At 35.6% G+C, this 20470-nt stretch overlaps 3 protein-coding genes and 1 non-coding gene across 4 annotated transcripts; 3 read left to right on the forward strand and 1 right to left on the reverse strand.

Annotated features, from left to right (window-relative positions):
• Nucleotides 1-497: 497 nt before the first annotated feature.
• Nucleotides 498-3998, reverse strand: LOC127242230 (MADS-box protein SVP). The gene is made up of 7 exons (XM_051261692.1): nucleotides 3325-3998; nucleotides 2226-2369; nucleotides 2038-2137; nucleotides 1630-1671; nucleotides 1458-1499; nucleotides 766-920; nucleotides 498-701 (listed from the first exon to the last, which is right to left on the reverse strand). The coding sequence occupies exons 1-7, from the start codon at nucleotides 3504-3506 to the stop codon at nucleotides 683-685; spliced, it is 684 nt and encodes a 227-aa protein (XP_051117649.1). The 5' UTR covers nucleotides 3507-3998; the 3' UTR covers nucleotides 498-682.
• A 2253-nt stretch (nucleotides 3999-6251) lies between these two features.
• On the forward strand, nucleotides 6252-18276 carry LOC127242132 (kinesin-like protein KIN-14B). The gene is made up of 23 exons (XM_051261534.1): nucleotides 6252-6747; nucleotides 7404-7527; nucleotides 7930-8016; nucleotides 8158-8328; nucleotides 8404-8510; nucleotides 8671-8802; nucleotides 8918-9096; nucleotides 9478-9639; nucleotides 10378-10469; nucleotides 11379-11530; nucleotides 11812-11985; nucleotides 12684-12830; nucleotides 13359-13547; nucleotides 13721-13792; nucleotides 13974-14026; nucleotides 14138-14360; nucleotides 14865-15056; nucleotides 15132-15347; nucleotides 15582-15929; nucleotides 16102-16200; nucleotides 16885-17025; nucleotides 17108-17266; nucleotides 17527-18276. The coding sequence occupies exons 1-23, from the start codon at nucleotides 6532-6534 to the stop codon at nucleotides 17965-17967; spliced, it is 3876 nt and encodes a 1291-aa protein (XP_051117491.1). The 5' UTR covers nucleotides 6252-6531; the 3' UTR covers nucleotides 17968-18276.
• A 550-nt stretch (nucleotides 18277-18826) lies between these two features.
• Nucleotides 18827-18908, forward strand: TRNAS-GCU (transfer RNA serine (anticodon GCU)). Its single transcript has one exon. It is a non-coding gene; the product is annotated as a tRNA-Ser (tRNA).
• Nucleotides 18909-19002: 94 nt separating this feature from the next.
• Nucleotides 19003-20262, forward strand: LOC127242227 (mitochondrial uncoupling protein 4-like). The gene has a single exon (XM_051261688.1). It carries the CDS (start codon nucleotides 19161-19163, stop codon nucleotides 20091-20093), a length of 933 nt encoding a protein of 310 aa, XP_051117645.1. The 5' UTR covers nucleotides 19003-19160; the 3' UTR covers nucleotides 20094-20262.
• The last annotated feature ends 208 nt before the right edge of the window (nucleotides 20263-20470 follow it).

The following is a 20470-nucleotide window of genomic DNA, read 5'->3' on the forward strand; positions in this document are numbered from 1 at the left end:
CATTTTACATTTTAAATTGTATTTTATGAGTATGTGGAATGTGCTGAAATTAATAATAATATGTACCGAAATTTGAACTCATAGTAACGAGTGCACCGAGCCAATACTATAAGCACTATATTAAAAATATTGAATCAGCACTTAATGACAACAAATAATAAATAGAACAAAGCCATTGACAAATCTTTCCATTTCTATTAATGTAAGAAACACGAGTAATGCATGAACCCATCACGCAACGTATTAAATGATTGGATGCTCTTCTCATCTCACAGACAGTGTATATAGAGAGAGAGAATGAATACATACATATTATATATATATATATATGTAGTTATAGACATATGTTTCTTTTGTCAAAAACTTTATAATTTTATTATTTAGACTCTGTGTTTTTCGAAAAAATTACATTTCCATCATTTATTATTTTAATATCAAATTCAAACCAATTTTTTTTCAAACTCAAACATACTAGGAGTTAGATTAGCTTAGCTGGATTGCGCACACAGAAAGTATATATTGTAAATAAATACACTTACATATACACGCGATTGCATATTACATACAAACAATCTTAGCAGCAGCAGTTCCATTCTCGGACTGTCTCAACACAAAACACCATTCTTACAGATCCATGGATCCGACCCGACCCGAGCGACCCATGGATCATCAGCATCGTCGATTACCCCGAATACGGCAGCCTGCACGAATCCAATCCAATTATCCGGACAATTCATATTATTATTACAACAAGAGCCAACTCACCCGAGCCTAAGGGACGTGTCGGAGCTATCGGAGTCCTGCGGAGGGCCGCCGGAGTTGCAGGCATTCACCGACTCCGACGACTGCCCTTCGTCGTATACCATGTTGTCCGAATCCGCTGCGGCAGTATTTTTCTGGCCACTTGAAATATCCTCCACCTTTTTATAGACCGCACACATTCGAGTTTTCGATATATTAAAAAAACTATCAATATCTTACTGAAAATTTAGTACGAAACAAATACACATTCCGAAACCGTACCATAATATTGATATGCTATCAATATAGAAAGTTTTTTTTATCAAAACTAAAAATAATAATTTTGGTAGCAATATGCTGAATTATTTATAAACCGATATACAAATACCAAAATAATGTAGTACAATATTTTCGGTATATAACCAAAGACCGAAATTATTTTAATATTTCGGTATATAAAAAAAAATTATATATATATCAAACTATATACTATTACCAAATCGATAAAAAATTAAGGGTGTGTTTGTTTGGGGGATTGGATTTTAAATACACTATTCATCCTTTTTTTTTTTTTCCAAAAAATATCAAATCAAATATCTATTTTTCATTTTTTATATTATACTAAAAATAAATTTTAGTTTCAAATCCCAACTAAAATTCCAAACACCCGAACAAATACACCTTTAAGTATACCGAAATTCTATAGCTGTTCTTACGCGTCGTCGAAGCAGTTGGTTCTCTTCCATGAGTTGTTTTCCCTACATACATAAACATATGCTTTGTAAGAACAAAATGTTGTTGCGCAACACGCACTTAAGATATTCGACGAGAATGAAAACAATTGTGCATACACAAATGTAAGAATGTAATAAAGTTTTCGATACTCACCCTTTCTTGGAGTTCATTGATCTCCTTCAGAATTTTTTCACCCTAATCAGTAAAGGGGAAAAATTGACTTTTCAATACAAAAAGAAATAGAAGAAATGTAAATATGATTCTACACCTTTCGACTATGTCTTGTACACTTAAAAAATGTCGAAAATATTATCCTAATTTGCTAAACAAATCTCCTAAACACACAAAATAACAATTTTTTGATTTAATCAACCAATTACTAGAATTTATATCATCATTAGATATATATTTTTAAAATTTCCATTTTTCTACAAGACAATCAAATCAGATGCCTATTTTTATTCAAGTGTAGGTTTTATTTAACTTTTTAGTATTTTCAAAAATTTTATCGACAGAGCTCTAATAATTCAATAACACTAAATGTAAAATCAAGTACGCGACCTTCTTCTCCACGACGCGGCTGAGTCCAGCTTCGAGGGACTTTTCCAAATGCTGCAACTCCTCGACGCCCAATCCTTGAAGCTCCTCCCCTCTCATACGTCTAAACAATTAAAAATAAAATTGTCGTAGAAATTTTTATTTGTTATAATTCGACAAAAATTAGCCTTCTTCGAGAGCTGTATTCATACCTAAGCTGATGGCTTCTCTCAGCCACTTCCTTGCTCAATCTCGAGTAGTTACTATCCTCGATTAAATGCATATCCGCCGACGGATGTTCCATCTTGTTGATGTTCTTCGCATGCACATTATGCCTATCGATAATGTCCTTCATGCTACACGAAAATACACAAGTTATAATATGCCAAACGATTCTTTGTAGTAATTTATCAATTTAAAGATAAACATTCGATTCGTGCTCATTGAGGTGCGCAATGTTGATTAGTATATCTCATATTAAATAATAGTGTCTTTAATTTTCTCTTATAAAATATTACATCAAACTGACTACTTTAACAAGAAAAAGATCAGAACTAAACCCCAAAAATGACCCCAACTAAACCTACCATTAGATCAATACTTCAATTGCTCGGTAAGCATCCAAGAAACTCGACAAGACTCATCTAATCACTTATAAATGAAGTTGTTTAAATGTATATGAACTAAATCTTTGGGGTTTAGTATTCTTCAATCTCCCTTACATTAAATGTAATAAGATCCTTCTTTTTCTAGATTTTTTCTTTTTTTTGTTGAATTTCTTTGTTATGAAATCCCGAGAATTACTATAAAAATAGACGTTAAGAAAAAATCGAATCAAAATACTATTACAAACCAAATGCACCCTCATCTGGAAGGACACACTTAAATTCTATAATGCTTATCATGATTCATGGCTTCTTACTATTTTCAGATTGTGGCTTAATGTTCGAGTTTCAAAGCTATCAACAATCATTTCTATATATACTCAAAAGATAAGGTCCAGACAATAAAACCTGTAAGAAAAAGCACTTGCAAGTTGAGACAACTACAGTAATTCCCATGCCATTCATCTCTGTCACTTCTCCCCCAACCCCACCCCACCCCCACCCACCCCCCCCCACACACACACACACACACATATGCATACAGAGTTCATCTCACTCTATCACAATTAATCGCCCGATATCATCGACAGAAACTGTTAAATCTAAAAGAAATCAAAATATTCAAGAACAAGAACCAGTAATCTTCTCATAAAGATCAGACATATAATTAAGCAGGTAGAGAGAGAGAGACTAGAAAGAGAGAGACCTGGAGCTAGCGTACTCAAAGAGCTTTCCGGTGGAGGAGAAAATGATGAGGGCAACATCGGCGTCGCAGAGAACCGCGAGTTCCTCAGCCTTCTTGAAAAGCCCTCTCCGCCGCTTCGAAAAGGTCACTTGCCTAGCAGTGGCGTTGTCGATCTTCTTGATCTGAATCTTCTCCCTCGCCATAACCAAAAAAACCTTTTTGCTGTATCTTCTTTCCCACCCCCTATTTATGGCAAAGGACCCTCTTCCCGAGGCGATCGAATCAAATAATCAATCAAACACCAAATCAACAAAAAAGGATAAGGGTTTCCCAATGAAGACCGTTCGGCGCGTGGAAGAGGACGATTTAGCTATGTGAGAGGACCCAATTTTGCCATTTTTAGACGAATACAAACACAACCCTAACCTAAAAACACTGGAGACGCTAGAACAGGGATAAAGTTAAAGGGCCAATGGGAAGACGACTGCAACTGCTACTTTTTCGAATACAAGGACACCCACCAATTTCATTTTTTTGGGAATTCTCAATTTTTTGCTTTCAGATCCAGACGGCTGGCTGGATGCTCAAACCCATTGCGGATTTTCTTTTACTGATTTGAAATCTCGTGGATAAGACGTTTTTGATTGGGGGATTTGGTGAGGGGATTTGGGGCAAGTTGGATTGGGGGACTAGGGTTTGATATTTGATGTTGTGCTTGTATTGAATTTTAAATATATTATTTATTTTATTTTATTTTTTAAAAAATATTAAATTAAATATTTATTTTTAATTTTTTATATTATATTAAAAATTAATTTTATATTAAAAATTAATTTTATATTTAAAATAACATCGATATTTATTTATATCAACGTTATATAATTATTTAAATATTAAATTTTTACGATTGAAACCTCTATTCAAAATTTAAATTTTCAAACAAACACACTCCTCGGTGATTTTTAAGAGGTCCTGCAACCTGAAGTCCTGCATCGATCTTCGCCGTAGATTTTGGGATTCTACGGTGGTGAGTTTTGGGGCGGCCGGGACCTGTGGGCCCTTGAATAGGTATCTAGGTGGTTCTGTAGTTACACCACTGAAGAGATAGACGTGTGGCTCGTAGGTGTCGATAGATCTGTATGTATATTTATAATAAAATTTAAAAATTGGTGTGTATTTCTGGCAAACAATTGAAAATGGCTTTTTTTGGTGAAACAAGCTGCCACTTGCCATTACAACCTTATTATATATCATTGATTACAGCCTTATTGAGTAAACCTGCACGGTTTGTTTGTTATTTACTTATTTTTACTTTATTGTCATATCAATAAATTTTTAATTAATAGTATTATAAAAATATATAGAATATGTTCATCAAATTATTTTTTATTGATACAATTTTTTTTTAAATATTATTATTAAAAATGGAGTAATATACATAAAAATTGAATAAATTTCTAATTAATACTATACACTATGAATTTGTTTATTTAGTGTTTTAATTTAAGGTCAAATATGAAAATTTGTGTGTATAATATAAAAATATTATTTTATATTAAATATTATTTTTTTTATAAGAGAATGTAATATATTTATTAAAAATTATGTCAAAAAAAATTATTGGACAAACAAATTCTATGGCTTTGTTTACTTAATACATGGCACTATTTGTTTTTTTAAAAAAAACATCACGGTCAAATATACTTTTTATCTTTAAAAACGTCAAATCAATTACTAAATTTTTACTTTTTTTCTTTTTTTTTTCAAAACTTTCAAAATTTCAAAAACTTCTATCCAAACAAAGTTCTGTTCCAAAAAATTATGTAATTTTGAGTAGGTACATAACTTAAAAAATAATGATATTTTGATGCTAATATATGGTAGATAAAAAAAGTAAAATGGGATATTATAAAAAATATTTCTTCTATCCAAAACTAAATTTCATATTTTACCATTATAATTTGTCCAATAAAATTTTTCATCTCTTAAAAAAATAAAAAAATAATTCTCAACTAGATATCAAAATACTTGGACTCTTTATTTTTTACATTATTTTTACTTTAATATCAATTATAAAACAAGCATTACACTACTTTATTATACTATATATTTATAAAATATTAATTTACTTGCATATAAAAATCAACTAAAAAACTTAGAGGTTGACGAAAATAGTATATTAATAAGTTGAAAATAAACAATAAAATTAATAAAATTTTAGAAAAACAAACAAAAGCAAATTTGTTATTATATGTTAAAATGTGAGTATATAAGGTTTGTTTATAGTCAGTTCACTCTGACAATTTTTAATGGACAATTCTTTATAAATATTGTTAAAAATATAAAAATTCACACACATTAATATAATATATACATTATCGATTCATTAAAAATCAATAATTCAATAGAGTATTTTTTATATTATTAACACAGTTACTCAAATTACATAAAAAAAAATCAATTTATCTAGAAATGTTCGTGTGAACAGACTAATTGTATTTTTTATGAATTAATTTATTTTTTTTATTTTATAATGGTTTTGATTAACCAACTTTTAGATGAAATAATTTTTTATATTTTGGTAGAATTTTTTTTAAAAAAATTAATTATAGATTGAATATTTAATTTTTTAATAACTATTAATTTTTCTATAATTATTATTTAAAATATTTTACACATTTTTAAGAAATTACAATTGAAAAATGATATAGAAGAAAGTAGCAAATACCTTTATTAAAATTTATACTAACAAAAGTCATTTGAAATAAAACAAAAGACACCCGTAAAGTCATACGGACAACATGCAAAATTGCAATTCGAACATTGCTATATCTTCACCCTTCAATTCAAAGTAAATAAGATCAACGGACGTGATGCGCTGCTTGCATCAACAATATCCCTAATTCCCAAATTTGTGAAACCCCAATCTGCCAAAAAGGCTGTGTGCCCACAATTCGAACAATTGCTTGCAGGCCCAAACGCGGCGTTGCCAATTGCCATTGCCTCCCCACCAATAATGTTTTTGAATTGGATTTGGGCAAGAAACAGTAGTAAAATGTCATACATAATTCAGTGAGGGAGGGAGGGAGGCAGGCAGGGACAGAAGGGCGTTGCGCGCGTGCTTTTTGTCTCGCTTCATCTTCGCGACAAACCCATTTCCATATCTTGTGAATTCCGATCTGTACCTGTTTTTCCCTGCAATTGGTTGGTGGTTCTTGAGGGGCGGGAATGGAGGAGCAGACGGGGAGCAATAATCGGTGGAACTGGGAAGTGGCGGGGTTCGAGCCGAGAAAATCCGTGGAGCAGAGAGATGATTATAGGAAAGCATCAGTGGCGTCGCCGCCGCGGTCGGGGCGGCGCTACTCGATGTCTATTTCGTCACATTCCGAGCTGGCCAAGCTCGCTTCGAACTCCAAGCTACTGCGATTGAAAGACAAAGTTCAGGTTGCTTTTTTTTTTTTCATCAATTCTGTGATTTAATTTTGAGCTTTAGGTTGCTTGAGATAGGGTTTTTGGATATGTATAAACTACATTCCTCCTTGGCACTGCAGTCTTGGATCTTTCTATGTCCTACATTGTTAGGATTATGAAAATGCTTGTTTCTGTTAGTCTGAAGACATTCAGCTGATTTCTGCTGTTTAGCTATGGGGTGCTGAATGGATACTTTGGATTGCGTTTGAAATATGTGGATAATTAGGTTTTGATTGGTGTTTGTGATTGGAAATTCATGTTAATTTGAATTAGGACAATTGGCAGTTGTAAGCGCTTCATCTATTGTGGTATCTGCATTATATAAAAGTATAAAGTTTTCTGTCGGAATCGCCACGTGTGAGACTGTTATTAAGATTTAGTTTGAGGCCTATGGGTTAATAAAGGTTTTCGATACATCTTATTAACTTTATTATAATCAAGCTTAGATTTCATGTCTAGGTCGAGAAGAACATTTATGGGTTGCATCTTACATGACTTGGTAATAATTTGTTAGCATTCTTATGGTTTTTGTAATCGGGTGACTTTGTTTTCACCGTCTAGTTTTTCAAGTTCCTACTGTTTCTTGGTTCATAGATCCTTGATTTTTCACCTTTGCATTTGTTTTGTAGCTCGTTAGAGAAGATTGCCAGCAGTTGCGACAAGAAGCTATGGATCTCGAGGAATATTCCAGTGCGAAACTTGAACGAGTTACACGCTACCTAGGTGTACTTGCAGAGAAGGCGCGTAAGCTAGGTGAGATGTGTGTCTGTGATTGAGAAATTGTGTTTCATTATACATATTTTCAAAAGAATTTCCAAAGTCGTGATATTTACCAGTCGTTCCTATGCCATTATTTTTTAGTTTTATATTTCTGTATTGTCCAATATAAACTTATACCTTCTCAATAATTATATACAATTACACTATTAACTCACTTTTGCTAACATACCAATATTTGAATAAAATTGTTTACAATTCCAATTCAAGAAATGCTTCCTTAGTACAGTATGCCATTATTTTCTTAGCTTGGTTGTGCCAAATTAAGTGTATGTTGGATTGCATCATTTTGAGAGCTATGGAGAGGCTTTTAATTACTAATTGGAATATTTCTATATAAATATGTTTGACCGGAAACAAACCCATTCCTATTTTCAGATCGGGCTGCCCTTGAAACAGAAGCTAGAATATCTCCGCTGCTATCTGAGAAGAAAAGGTTGTTTAATGATTTGTTGACGGAAAAAGGTATTTCTTTCTTCTCAATACCACCTTAAATTCTGTGGCCTTCCCACTCTTCCTAATAAGAGGCGCATTCAAAGGCACATGCTCCACCATAAGCTAATTGCATTGATCATGGGTATCTAAATCTGTACTAACTGATTGTAGGAAATGTAAAGGTGTTTTGTCGTGTAAGGCCCCTTTTTGAAGATGAAGGTCCATTTGCTGTTGAATTTCCTGATGATTTTACACTGCGGATCAATTCTGGGGATGATAGTCTATCCAATCCAAAGAAGGATTATGAGTTTGATAGGGTTTATGGACCTCATGTGCGACAAGGTGGAAGTTAAAACTTTGTTACCCTATCTCAGCTGGTTGAAGATCTCTACTAATCCGTTACTTTTCTTTATGCAGCTGATTTCTTTACTGATATTCAGCCCTATGTTCAGTCAGTTTTTGATGGGTACAATGTTTCCATATTTGCGTATGGACAGTCTGGCTCTGGAAAAACATATACGATGGTCTCTTTTATTTCTCTTATTCTCATCAACTGTTTTATGACCAATATTAGGATGATGCGACTTTGTGTATATATATATACACACACACACACATAGAAATCTATTTTACAATTTTGAAGTTCCAGATATCTCTTTTGATAAAAGTTCCATCTTTATGCAGGAAGGATCTAGCCATGATCGTGGTTTATATGCTCGATCTTTTGAGGAGCTTTTTGATTTATCCAACTCGGATACAACATATACTTCTCGATATAGTTTCTCAGCTTCAGTGTTTGAAATTTATAATGAACAGGTTGTGGTCTGCAGTGTTGAGTTGAATAATATAAATCTTCCTTTTGTTAGATTCAATTGGTTTTGAGTGAATGACATGCTGAGTACATACGTATCCAAATTTGAACGTTGTGCAGATTAGGGACTTAATTCTGGAATCAGGAAATTCTCTACCAAAGGTTCCTATTGGATCATTGGATTATATTGTAGAACTTGTGCAGGGAAAAGTTGAGAATCCTATAGAATTCTCCAAACTTCTCAAAGCAGCATTCCAAAACCGGGGAACTGACCCATCAAAATTTAAAGTCTCACACCTGTATGGTTCTTATTCCAATGAAAATTTGAGACTTTCTGTTCTGTCACTTGTGTTTTCATTATGGCACTTATTTTATATTGGTCCTTTCACGAACAAGTATCATGCAAGCTGCTAATGCCCCCTCATATGATATATATAAAGGCTCGGAGATGAGATTAGATTAGCTCTTCAAATAGGAAAATATATACCCAATCCAGTGTGTATATGAAACAATTTTCCCATGCTAGCATGTATAGTAGCTTTTGGTACATGAAATTGAGAATGGGATGCATGTTCAGTTTCTTTTCTTTGTCCAACAGCATTTTGTTTGTATGGTTCTTGTGTGTATATGCTCTTTACCTCAATTCCTAGTCATTTGTTTCTCTATGGCTTCTGCTGTAGGGTTGTTATGATACATATCTACTATACAAACTCAATCACGGGTGAGAGCACATATAGCAAGCTTTCTCTGGTTGATTTGGCTGGAAGTGAGACTGAATCTATAGAGGATGAATCTGGTGAACATGCAACTGAATTGTTGCATGTTCTAAAAACCCTCTCAGCGTAAGTGAAATCCTGCATATTTTCATTCTCTTGCAGTCCGATTATATAATTTTGAATATTCAGAATGAGCACAGTTCTTTCTGGGATCTCTTTGTTTCTTTGATTTAACTCAATTTCCAGATTTATATATGCAATTTAATTATGTTGGTTTACCACAACTGAGATCCCATATTAGGATATTCCTTTGTTTATTCATTGAAACTTTTGTTAGTGTTGTTCCTCTATTTGCCTCGTTAACCTGTTGGTACTATTTCTTGTTTTCTTAGTTGCATGTGAAAGTATTTGAAGTGAGCATGGACTATCCAGCTTATTTCAATACGCGATAGGTCAAATTAATGCATGAATTTGAATATTTGTTTTGCATTACCAGTTAGGGTGTGTTTGTTTGAAAGATTTGTGTGGATTTATACTATTCAGACAAATTTTTTCCCCAAAAAACATCAAATCAAACACCTATTTTTCATTTTTTATATTATACTAAAAATCAATTTTACATTCAAAACATAACATCAATACATATTTATATCACATCATACAACCATTCAAATTCAAATTTTTTACTATTCAAATCCCAATCCAAAATCCAAACCTCCAAACAAACATACCCTTAAAGTAAACTGATACAATAATGCCTCACCTAATGACTACTGATTGAAAGTTTGGTCTACATAAATCATTTCATTTCTAATCTGATACGGTACTTGTGCTCATTTATTGTCAACATTGTTTTATGTGCAGATTGGGTGATGTTTTGGCATCTTTAACGTCCAAGAAGGATGATGTTCCATATGAAAACTCTGTGTTGACAAATGTTCTCACAGATTCACTAGGTATTCATACTCTTTTTTCCCCTTATGATTACTCTGATTTTTCTCTGTTCTTGGTTTGTTGTAGAGGCTTCGAGCAGTTTAAGACATGCATATTTCTTGCTGTATGGTAGCTGTAAATTGGATATTGCAAAGATGTGGGAAGAGTCTGGTTCTCTTATTCTTTAACGATGGAGACAGTTATATATTGCTTTCATTTGCTCACTATTCATCTTTTAAATAGTCTTTAATGGAGGTAATCCTAAGTGTGCGTGTCTACTCATTTGAAGATTGGATGACTTGTAGTGAGAGACTGAGAAATATTTACCAGATCATTTGTGTATATTTGAGATGAATAGAGGGAATGTGCAACTCAGAGAACTGCCAGATCAATTTGTCTTGCTGTTGTCAGGCCAGACCAATTCCAATGGCCTTTTCGTAATTGATGTAACTAGGCTCTGGAATTACATTGACACTCTACTGTTGTAGGATTCTTACCCTTTTCCAATTTGTGGGAATTTAGCAGAGAAAAACTTCCGAGGCAAGAATTTGGGCTAAGAGTTTCTGTGAATAATGTGATCTTCACTTGCTAGATCAGTAGAAAATATAACATGATTGAGAGTTTTGAGTTACTCTGAAGAACAGTTGGAAAAAAGAAGTCAGTCCTCATTTCTTTCAGGACCATTCATATTTCAAAGCATTTTAAAACAGGGTAAATATGCATGTGATTGATATGCTAACATTAGTGACTGAGCCATATGCACCATGCAATTTACCATAGAAACATCTTACTTACAGGTCAAAAGATTGATGTGAGTATGATAATCCTTTCTCTGCTAACCCTGGCATACACTATTTATTTCCGTTTCACTTTTCAATCTTGTGTTTTCGTTTTGCTATTCATATTACAGTGGATTTTTATTCTCTATGCAGGTGGGAGCTCCAAAACCCTGATGGTTGTTAACATCTGCCCAAACATGCTAAACATGCCTGAGACTCTATCATCCCTTAATTTTGCTGCTAGGGCCCGAAATGCTACATTGAGCCTTGGCAATAGAGATACAATTAAGAAATGGAAAGATGTTGTAAGTATCCTAAATTTCATTTGTAGAGGCATATACATCTATAAGTTGGCATTTTCATTCCAGTATCTACAAGTTATACCTTAGATAGTAAAAAAAAAATGTTATACCTTTAGATATGTAGATGAAGACATTTTCAGCATAAACATGTTCAATGATCTATGTTTGCCAGTTCTGTAATTTCCTACGAGCTAATAAAGATAGCAAAATGTTTATACCCTTTGTCCAAATAAAGTTATGCGATCCTAAAATCTTTCCTATGTTTCATCTGCAATACTTTGCAGGCTAATGACGCACGTAAAGAATTGCTTGAAAAGGAGAAGGAAATCAGTGACCTGAAATTAGAAAACATGGAACTAAAACAAGAATTGAAACATGCTAATGACCAATGTGTTTTACTCTTCAATGAAGTTCAGAAAGCCTGGAAAGTTTCTTCCACATTGCAGTCAGATTTGAAGGTTTGTAACACAGTGCTTTTGTAGTGTTCGTGCTTGTTACTTGCTTGTTTGCCAGCCTGTTTGCTGTGTGCAGTTTCTTATGCCATCATTTCATGTTTTAGGATTATTTGGCTCCCCATTAAGATCTTCTATTGCATCCCAGTTCCCTAGTGATTGCGTTCATCTTGAGTGATGAATCTCACATTAAAAAAAAAAAAGAAGTGATATTTTGTACAAAAGTAGGTTTCATCTTGAGTATTACTTTATATCAAGAAGTGAACTAGCTGAATGCTGCTGTTCTCTGGCCAATTGAATATTTAATAAATATATAAAACTATTACAATGGATCATATCAAGCCAGTTCTGCTTTTATCATTATCTTTTAGGCAAAAAATGATTTAAGTGTTCATTTTGGTAGGTTTTAATGGTTGTCACAGTGAATAATTATATATGCATTTTAAGTAACATAATGCATAAATGTGGTCCTTTTCTGTGCTACTTTCTTAACTAATTTAAAATATACCAATTTTTCATAGGTCTTCCTATTAACAATCATCCTTTCTGGTTAAATTTAGACTTTATACTTCCATATGGCCTAATGATGCTTTAATTTACATGTTGAATAAGTACCTGGCTGATGAGATACTTATATCTTACATACACTATGTTGTTGATTAAACTAATGACATGAGGTGGACTAAAATTCTTGTTTTCTCCAGGCAGAAAATGTAATACTTGCAGATAAGCACAAGAAAGAGAAGGAGCAAAACACGGAGCTGCATAATCAAATTTCTCAATTATTACAGGTGGAACAAGACCATAAATTGAAGATAGAGGAAAGAGATTCAACTATTCAAATGCTACAGGTTAGCTCCAAAATCATGCGACCCTTTGTCAATCATGTTTTATTAATTTTGTAAGATAGTGGATAACATCACTTCCTCACTTTAGCATGGACTGTTCTAAGGATTGGTAACAAATTGGTACCTTGGTGCTTCAATAATTTAGTATCCTTCCAAAATCTCAAACTTAACCAACCATTGACATCCTGTTGATGAGCAATGATGCATTATCAATGTCATAAATCAATCCACCCCCCCCCCCCCCCCCCCCCCCCAAAAAAAAAAAAATTGCTAGTGGAGTTAAAATTTCATGTCTTCGAATCTCATTAACTTTCAGGCAAAGTTTCTGAAGCTATTTGTCTTCATAGCTATTCAGCGAAAGATTCCTCGTACACCAAGAAATATTTGTACCTAAGGGACCAAAAAGGATATTCTCCATATATCCAGAAGTAATGCAGGCTGTGCAAAAGCATAAATCATGCTGCAACCGAACAAATTTTATACATTGTTGGCGGTTTTTTTTTCCTGATAATAACAGATGTCTTCCTGTAGGCCAAATTGAAGATGATTGAGTCACAAATGAATGAATATCTTCTTTCCAGCAAGACTACATCAACAAACGGACATGGACCACAAGCTGGAGAGACAATAAACACTAAGTCTATGGCAGAGGACATGGATTCAACTGCCGTTACCAAGAGACTTGAGGAGGAACTGAAGAAACGTGATGCACTCATTGAGGTACTTTATCGTGTTAGCTGTCAATGTGAATAATTTAGTTAAACACTTTTCATTGAATGTTTCGAATATCATGAAATTGAGATTGTGTTTTCTGGGATACTGAGTTAGAATTACCTACCATTCATATAAAGAGCAATCATATATTCTAATTAATAAAATCTTTCTTTTGGCAGAGACTACACGAAGAGAATGAGAAACTGTTTGACAGATTAACTGAAAAGGCTTCTTCAACTGTATCACCTCAGGTTCTTTATATTTTTTCTAGCATATATGTTGCATTATGTGAGACCTTCCAGCTTTGTGTAAATCTATAATCTCTGCTGACCCATCTCTATCTGAACTCTCAAGTTACTGATGTGTTATGTTATGTTTAATCTACCTTGTATGTATGTATGTAGCAATAACATTGTTTCTTTCATTTCTCAGTTGTTAACTCCATCTCCCGGGGGATTGCTTACTCTCTCTCATGACTCAGGAAGGTGCTGATCTACTCTGGTTTGAGTACTTCAAATTTCATTGTTTCTTCCCCACTATTCTTAACAGATCCATCTCTATTTGAGCCACCCTCACATCTATTTAATTTTTGACAGGAACAATATTGCTAGTGCTAAAGGTCGACCTGGTGATGTTGTTTCCTTATCATTACCCTCCAACCAAGCAGAGAGTGCAGGCACATTGGTAATATCTGGTGGTGATAAGGTCAAAACTACTCCAGCCGGTGAATATCTTACTGCAGCCCTGAATGACTTTGATCCAGAACAATATGACAGCCTTGCTGCCATTTCTGATGGAGCAAACAAGCTCTTGATGCTGGTATGGACATACTTATATGCGTGTATATATGAATTTATATCTGTATAGCTATGTATTTAGCTGCAGAAGTATATTAAGATTGGAATATGCAACCATCCTTTGCCCTCAGACAACCATTTATAGGCAGCTGTCTAATTGAACTTTTAATAGTATATAGTTCTTTGCTGCTTACCCTACCCAGATTGTTGTAAGCATTTATGGAAGTTACAGTAGATTTGTGATATGTAGAATATAGCATAATTGTTTAGTACATTTTTGTCACAACCATCTACAAACAGAACATTTTTATTCACTCTTAAGCTCCCATCAGAAGCACAAATTTTCAGCTTTTGAACCTGAATTATTACTTTATAAGTTGATTGAGGCTGGCGATAGTTTTGGTCTTAGTGTCTTACCATTTTGTTCTGGAACACATGAAAAATCGAGTCATCATAGTTTTCTTAGTGACCATCTTCTTTCATGAATTTCTTTTACTTGGAAACTGCTTATTCTGCAATGTGACAGGTTTTGGCTGCAGTCATTAAGGCTGGTGCTTCTAGAGAGCATGAAATACTGGCTGAAATAAGAGATGCGGTTTTTGCCTTTATTCGAAAAATGGAGCCTAGGAGGGTTATGGATACTATGCTTGTTTCTCGTGTTAGAATTTTGTACATACGATCCCTGCTCGCTCGCTCTCCGGAGCTTCAATCAATTAAGGTACTAATATTATTATAGTTCTTATACTTCAACTGGAAATTTAAGTGAACTGACTTCCTGAGATTAATGTTGAAGGTTTTCCCCGTTGAGCGCTTTCTAGAGAAGCCTCCAAGTGGGCGCAGCAGAAGCTCTAGTCGTAGTAGCAGCCCAGGAAAATCTCCTGTGCGCCATGATTCCAGTGTACGGAATATACAGGTTGAGGATCACATTGAACGGTTCAGAGTAAACATAAAACCTGAAAAGAAGTCAAAGTTATCGTCGGTAGTCCTGAAAATACGTGGGATTGATCAGGTAACTTTCCATCACACTTCATTGTGATAACCAACTACACTTTTGACCTACTGATTGAAATAAGCAACTTCTTGTTTTATTAGAGGGTTATGTCACTAACTTCGGCACAGCATTTTCTTACAACGACACACATGAGGTTTTTGGTATTTGTGCAATATATTGTTCTGGTTTTGCCGATAATTCTCTGATGCAATCCATGTACTTCAATTTAATACAACATGTTTAACGATACAGGATACATGGAGACAGCATGTGACAGGTGGAAAACTCCGGGAAATAACTGAAGAAGCCAAAACTTATGCAGTAGGAAACAAGGCACTTGCAGCTCTTTTTGTCCACACTCCAGCAGGAGAGCTCCAGCGCCAAATTCGAAATTGGCTTGCTGAGAACTTTGATTTCCTATCCATTGCTGATGATACGGCAACTGGAGCCACCGGCCAGCTTGAGCTTCTCTCTACTGCAATAATGGACGGTTGGATGGCTGGGCTTGGTGCTGCCCAACCTCCCAATACAGATGCTCTTGGCCAGCTTTTATCTGAATATGCAAGCCGTGTCTATACATCTCAGCTCCAACACCTAAAGGTCCGGCTCTACAATCTCTATTGTGCTCCTTATTTTCACATATTTGTGAAGCAACAAATGCTCATTTGGTAGTTGGTACTATTCCCAGGATTTAGGACATACACTATTGTTGGATTACCATCCTTTTCTAATTAATTAGACGTTCTTATTCACGTGAGTTAATGTCAATCAGGATATTGCGGGTACTTTGGCGACTGAAGTGGTGGAAGACTTTCTGCAAGTGGGCAAGCTACGGTCAGCTCTCGAGTCTGTGGACCACAAGAGAAGGAAGGTTAGTAAGATTTGTGTGTATGTAATAATTTCTGGAAACAAAAAATAAAGTTATGAGGTTTAGTATTTATTGACTATTATTAGTCTATAGTATATAGAATTAAACACTGTCTAGTAAGTATTGTTGTCTTTTGCAATTTCATATATAAAAATGTAATTTAAAAGTTTCCTTGTGTTCTAAAAGAGCAAATAGTAAATTGTATTATGTGTTTTGTGTAACGTTATTCATCTTCATCTCAACAGTTTATTATAGTTCTCATTTGGTTTCATCACATAATCAATAATCTTTTTCATCACGTAGCAAAATTTTGCATATCTAGCAACTTTCCTACATTTTTATTCTATATCTAATATAAAGGTAATGCTTGCAAATACTTACAAATTCAATTAAAATATCTTAGAGCTTTACAATTTTTTGTTCTATTTTATATGTAATCAATGTGTTCATCTTCTGTGTTAATATGGTATATGCATAATGTATTTCTAATCCAACAAATATGTGCTTCTATTTTAGTCCCAAAATAAGAAATTTAGTTTAATGGTTTGCGATCTACATTCAAAACAATAGCATGATATAACAACCAACTTAAAACAGAAATGAACTCTTACCTCAAGATTAGAAAGTGTAAGTTTACCTATCCAATATTACATCTACGAGATGTCGCTAACACTTTTCTCGAATCAGATTTTGCAGCAAATGAAAAATGATGCCTCAATGTTTAGCATGGAGGACAGTGCTGCAGCTATCAGAAACCCTTCTACTGCAGCTGAGGATGCGCGACTGGCGTCGCTTATCTCCCTTGATGGAATACTAAAACAAGCCAAGGTTCTTCTTATCTTTTTCTGATCTCATCTAAACCATTAGTGCTGTTAGAATTAGATGTCTGAATTGAACATTGCTTATATAGGATATAACAAGGCAAACGTCCAGCAATGCCCTCAGTAGGACTAAGAAGCGTTCCTTGCTTGCCTCCCTGGATGGACTTTCCGAAAGGATGCCTTCTTTGCTTGATGTTGACCATCCTTGTGCTCGTAGACATATTGAAGAAGCCCGACAAGCCGTTGAGGTATGCTTACAATTACCATGGAATTGGGCCTCAAAGTTTTATTTCGATTTGGCATCTTTATTTTATCAGAGATTTTATAAAATTTGCATTCCGTAGCTTAAGCTAGTCGTTGAATGAATGATCATTAATGTAAATGAATTTAATGTTCTAGCAAAACCTCTGTCGAGGATTGTTAAAGATGCTAATGATATAGAGAGATTCTTCATGGACTAGTTTGATGTTTTGAGTTATTTTAGCCCTGACGTGCGATTTTTATGCAGTCGACATCCGAAGTGGAGGATGCGGCACACGGATCCAATCTCTCCGGCGACATGGGACACACGTCCGAAACCGACGTCACACAATGGAACGTGCTGCAATTCAACACCGGCACAACGTCCCCATTCATCATCAAGTGTGGCGCGAACTCAAAATCTGAACTCGTCATCAAGGCAGATGCGAAAGTACAGGAGCCCAAAGGCGGGGAGATAATCCGGGTCATTCCAAAACCAACCATTCTCGAAAACATGACTCTAGACGAGATAAAAGAGGCGTTTTCGAATCTCCCGGAAGCTTTAAGTTTGCTCGCACTTGCTAGAACTGCAGACGGAACCCGAGCTCGATATTCTCGACTATACAGAACCTTGGCCATGAAGGTCCCCGCTTTGAGGGATCACGTCGGGGAGCTCGAAAAGGGCGGAGCGCTCAAGGATGTCCGGTAGAATTTGTCACCGTGCACGAAAGGTACGCGTGCATTTTATCTTTTTGTCAAGATGTGTGAAAATTTGTCGGGTTTAATTTAGTGTTTGGATATTGTTGCATTTGCATTGCTCGATGGTTTCGATTATATAACGGCTCGCGATGATCGCGTGTTTTCAACCCGTCGATAGCCAAGTTTTGTGTAGTGAGTTTGTATATACAATGTAAAAGATTGTATACTTGTAGGTCTATAACCTCTTGTTATTTAAGATCTTTACAAACTTGGACTTGCTAAGAAGATGCTGTGCTTGTAAGCTTATACTTTGTGGTAATGTTTGGTATATTAGGGCTTTGTTTACTTATATAATTTTTGTTTGTTCGATTTTGGTTTCAATTGCTTTGATGTTTCAAATAGTATTTTCATGTGACATATATATATATATATATATTTAATTTGAGATACTAACCAATTCAATAATAATAATAACAATTTTGGTTTGAAACCAAAAAAACTTAAACAAGCCATTTGTATTTCTATTTTAGCTATAGTCACGTGTAGGATTTCCTTTCTTTAAGCCTCTTCTATCGCTACACTTCCTAAGTAATTTGGATTTGAAATATTAAAATAAATTAAGGTATGTAAAACTCTGTTTATATTATATTTTTAGAAATTTAGATTATTATAACTAACGAATATTTTATTTTTCTGTATTATCTTAAAATTTTCCAAAAGCTCCAAAATTTCTATCTAACTAGGGAGCCTAAGTTGTTTGAAGTGAAGATTTTTGTTATTTGATGTAATTGTTTCTAAGATTGCAATCAAAAGTAAATTTCACAAAAACATTAAATTAAAACTAATATATAGAGATATTACAAATGTAAGTCGCTTTGGCCGAGTGGTTAAGGCGTGTGCCTGCTAAGTACATGGGGTTTCCCCGCGAGAGTTCGAATCTCTCAGGCGACGTTATTTTGGTTTTCTATTATTATTTTTGCGCATTCACTAACAGCACGACACGTGTCGGATGTGGGCCCACTTTCCATACTGAAGAATTTTTGGTAACAAAAATATACTCTGAGACGGTCAAATTAATAATTATAGAACACAACAGTTCTTCATCTTCCATCTGAAAACCCTAATTCTGATTTTGCTCCTATTCTCACTCCAAGAATTTTATTTTTAATTCCTTACGGATTCCAATTATTCTTCCCTTCAACGATGGGCCTGAAAGGATTCGTCGAAGGCGGCATTGCCTCCGTCGTCGCCGGCTGCGCCACCCACCCCCTTGATTTAATCAAAGTCCGGATGCAGCTTCACGGCGAGGCCGCGGCGGCGACGGCGGCGCCGGTGGGACTCCCAAACACCTCCTCCGTACACCAGGGAGTCCGAGTCCCGAAAATCGGGCCAATTTCTGTAGGTCTCCGCATTCTCCGGCGAGAAGGCGTCGCCGCACTTTTTTCCGGCGTCTCCGCCACCGTCCTCCGCCAGGGGCTCTATTCCACCACCAGGATGGGGCTTTACGATGCGATGAAGAACAATTGGACGGATCCGAAGACGAAGACGATGCCGTTGACGAGGAAGATCGCCGCCGGACTTATCGCCGGCGGAATCGGTGCCGCCGTGGGGAATCCGGCGGATATGGCGATGGTGAGAATGCAGGCCGACGGGCGGCTCCCGCCGGAGCAGCGGCGGGATTACAAGAGTGTGGTGGACGCGCTCCGCCGTATACGGCGGAGCGAGGGGACCGCCGCCCTGTGGCGGGGCTCCTCCCTGACGGTGTTCCGGGCGATGGTCGTCACGGCGTCGCAGCTGGCGTCGTACGATCAGTTTAAGGAGAAGATTCTAGAAAGTGACGTGATGAGCGACGGCATGGGGACGCACGTGACCGCCAGCCTGGCAGCCGGAATGGTGGCGGCGGTGGCGTCGAATCCGATCGACGTTATCAAGACGCGGGTTATGAACATGAAGGTCGACGGGGCGGCGGCGCCACTGTACGCCGGGGCTGTGGACTGCGCGGTGAAGACGGTTAGGGCGGAGGGGGCGGCGGCGCTGTACAAAGGGTTTATTCCGACGGTGTCGCGGCAGGGGCCGTTCACGGTGGTGCTGTTTGTGACTTTGGAACAGGTCAGAAAATTGCTCAAAGATTTCTGACAGTTACGGCGGCGAAGAAAATAATGAAACAATAAATTAATTAATTAGGTATATACATATAAATATTAATAAATGTCCAACGTAACATTTATGTTATATTATTATTACACAATAATTCTGAACCTTTTAATAAAATATTTGAATTCAATCATTCCCTCTATCATTTCATTTCATGTATTATTAATATATATGTATCATCCTGACAGGTCATCTAATAGAAACTATACAACATTCGACATAGTCTATAACGTTGGATATGTTAGAAAATAGGCAGCAGTAGATGTGTTCAAATGACACAAATTTGCTGTTCATATTTATAGAATGTATGAATGAATGAATATGTCTGATCAATAATTGTTAAAATCTTAAAATGGCAT

The sequence above is a fragment of the Andrographis paniculata genome, unplaced genomic scaffold (assembly GCF_009805555.1).
Source record: "Andrographis paniculata isolate CXL003 unplaced genomic scaffold, ASM980555v1 Contig86END, whole genome shotgun sequence".
Lineage (NCBI taxonomy): Eukaryota > Viridiplantae > Streptophyta > Magnoliopsida > Lamiales > Acanthaceae > Andrographis > Andrographis paniculata.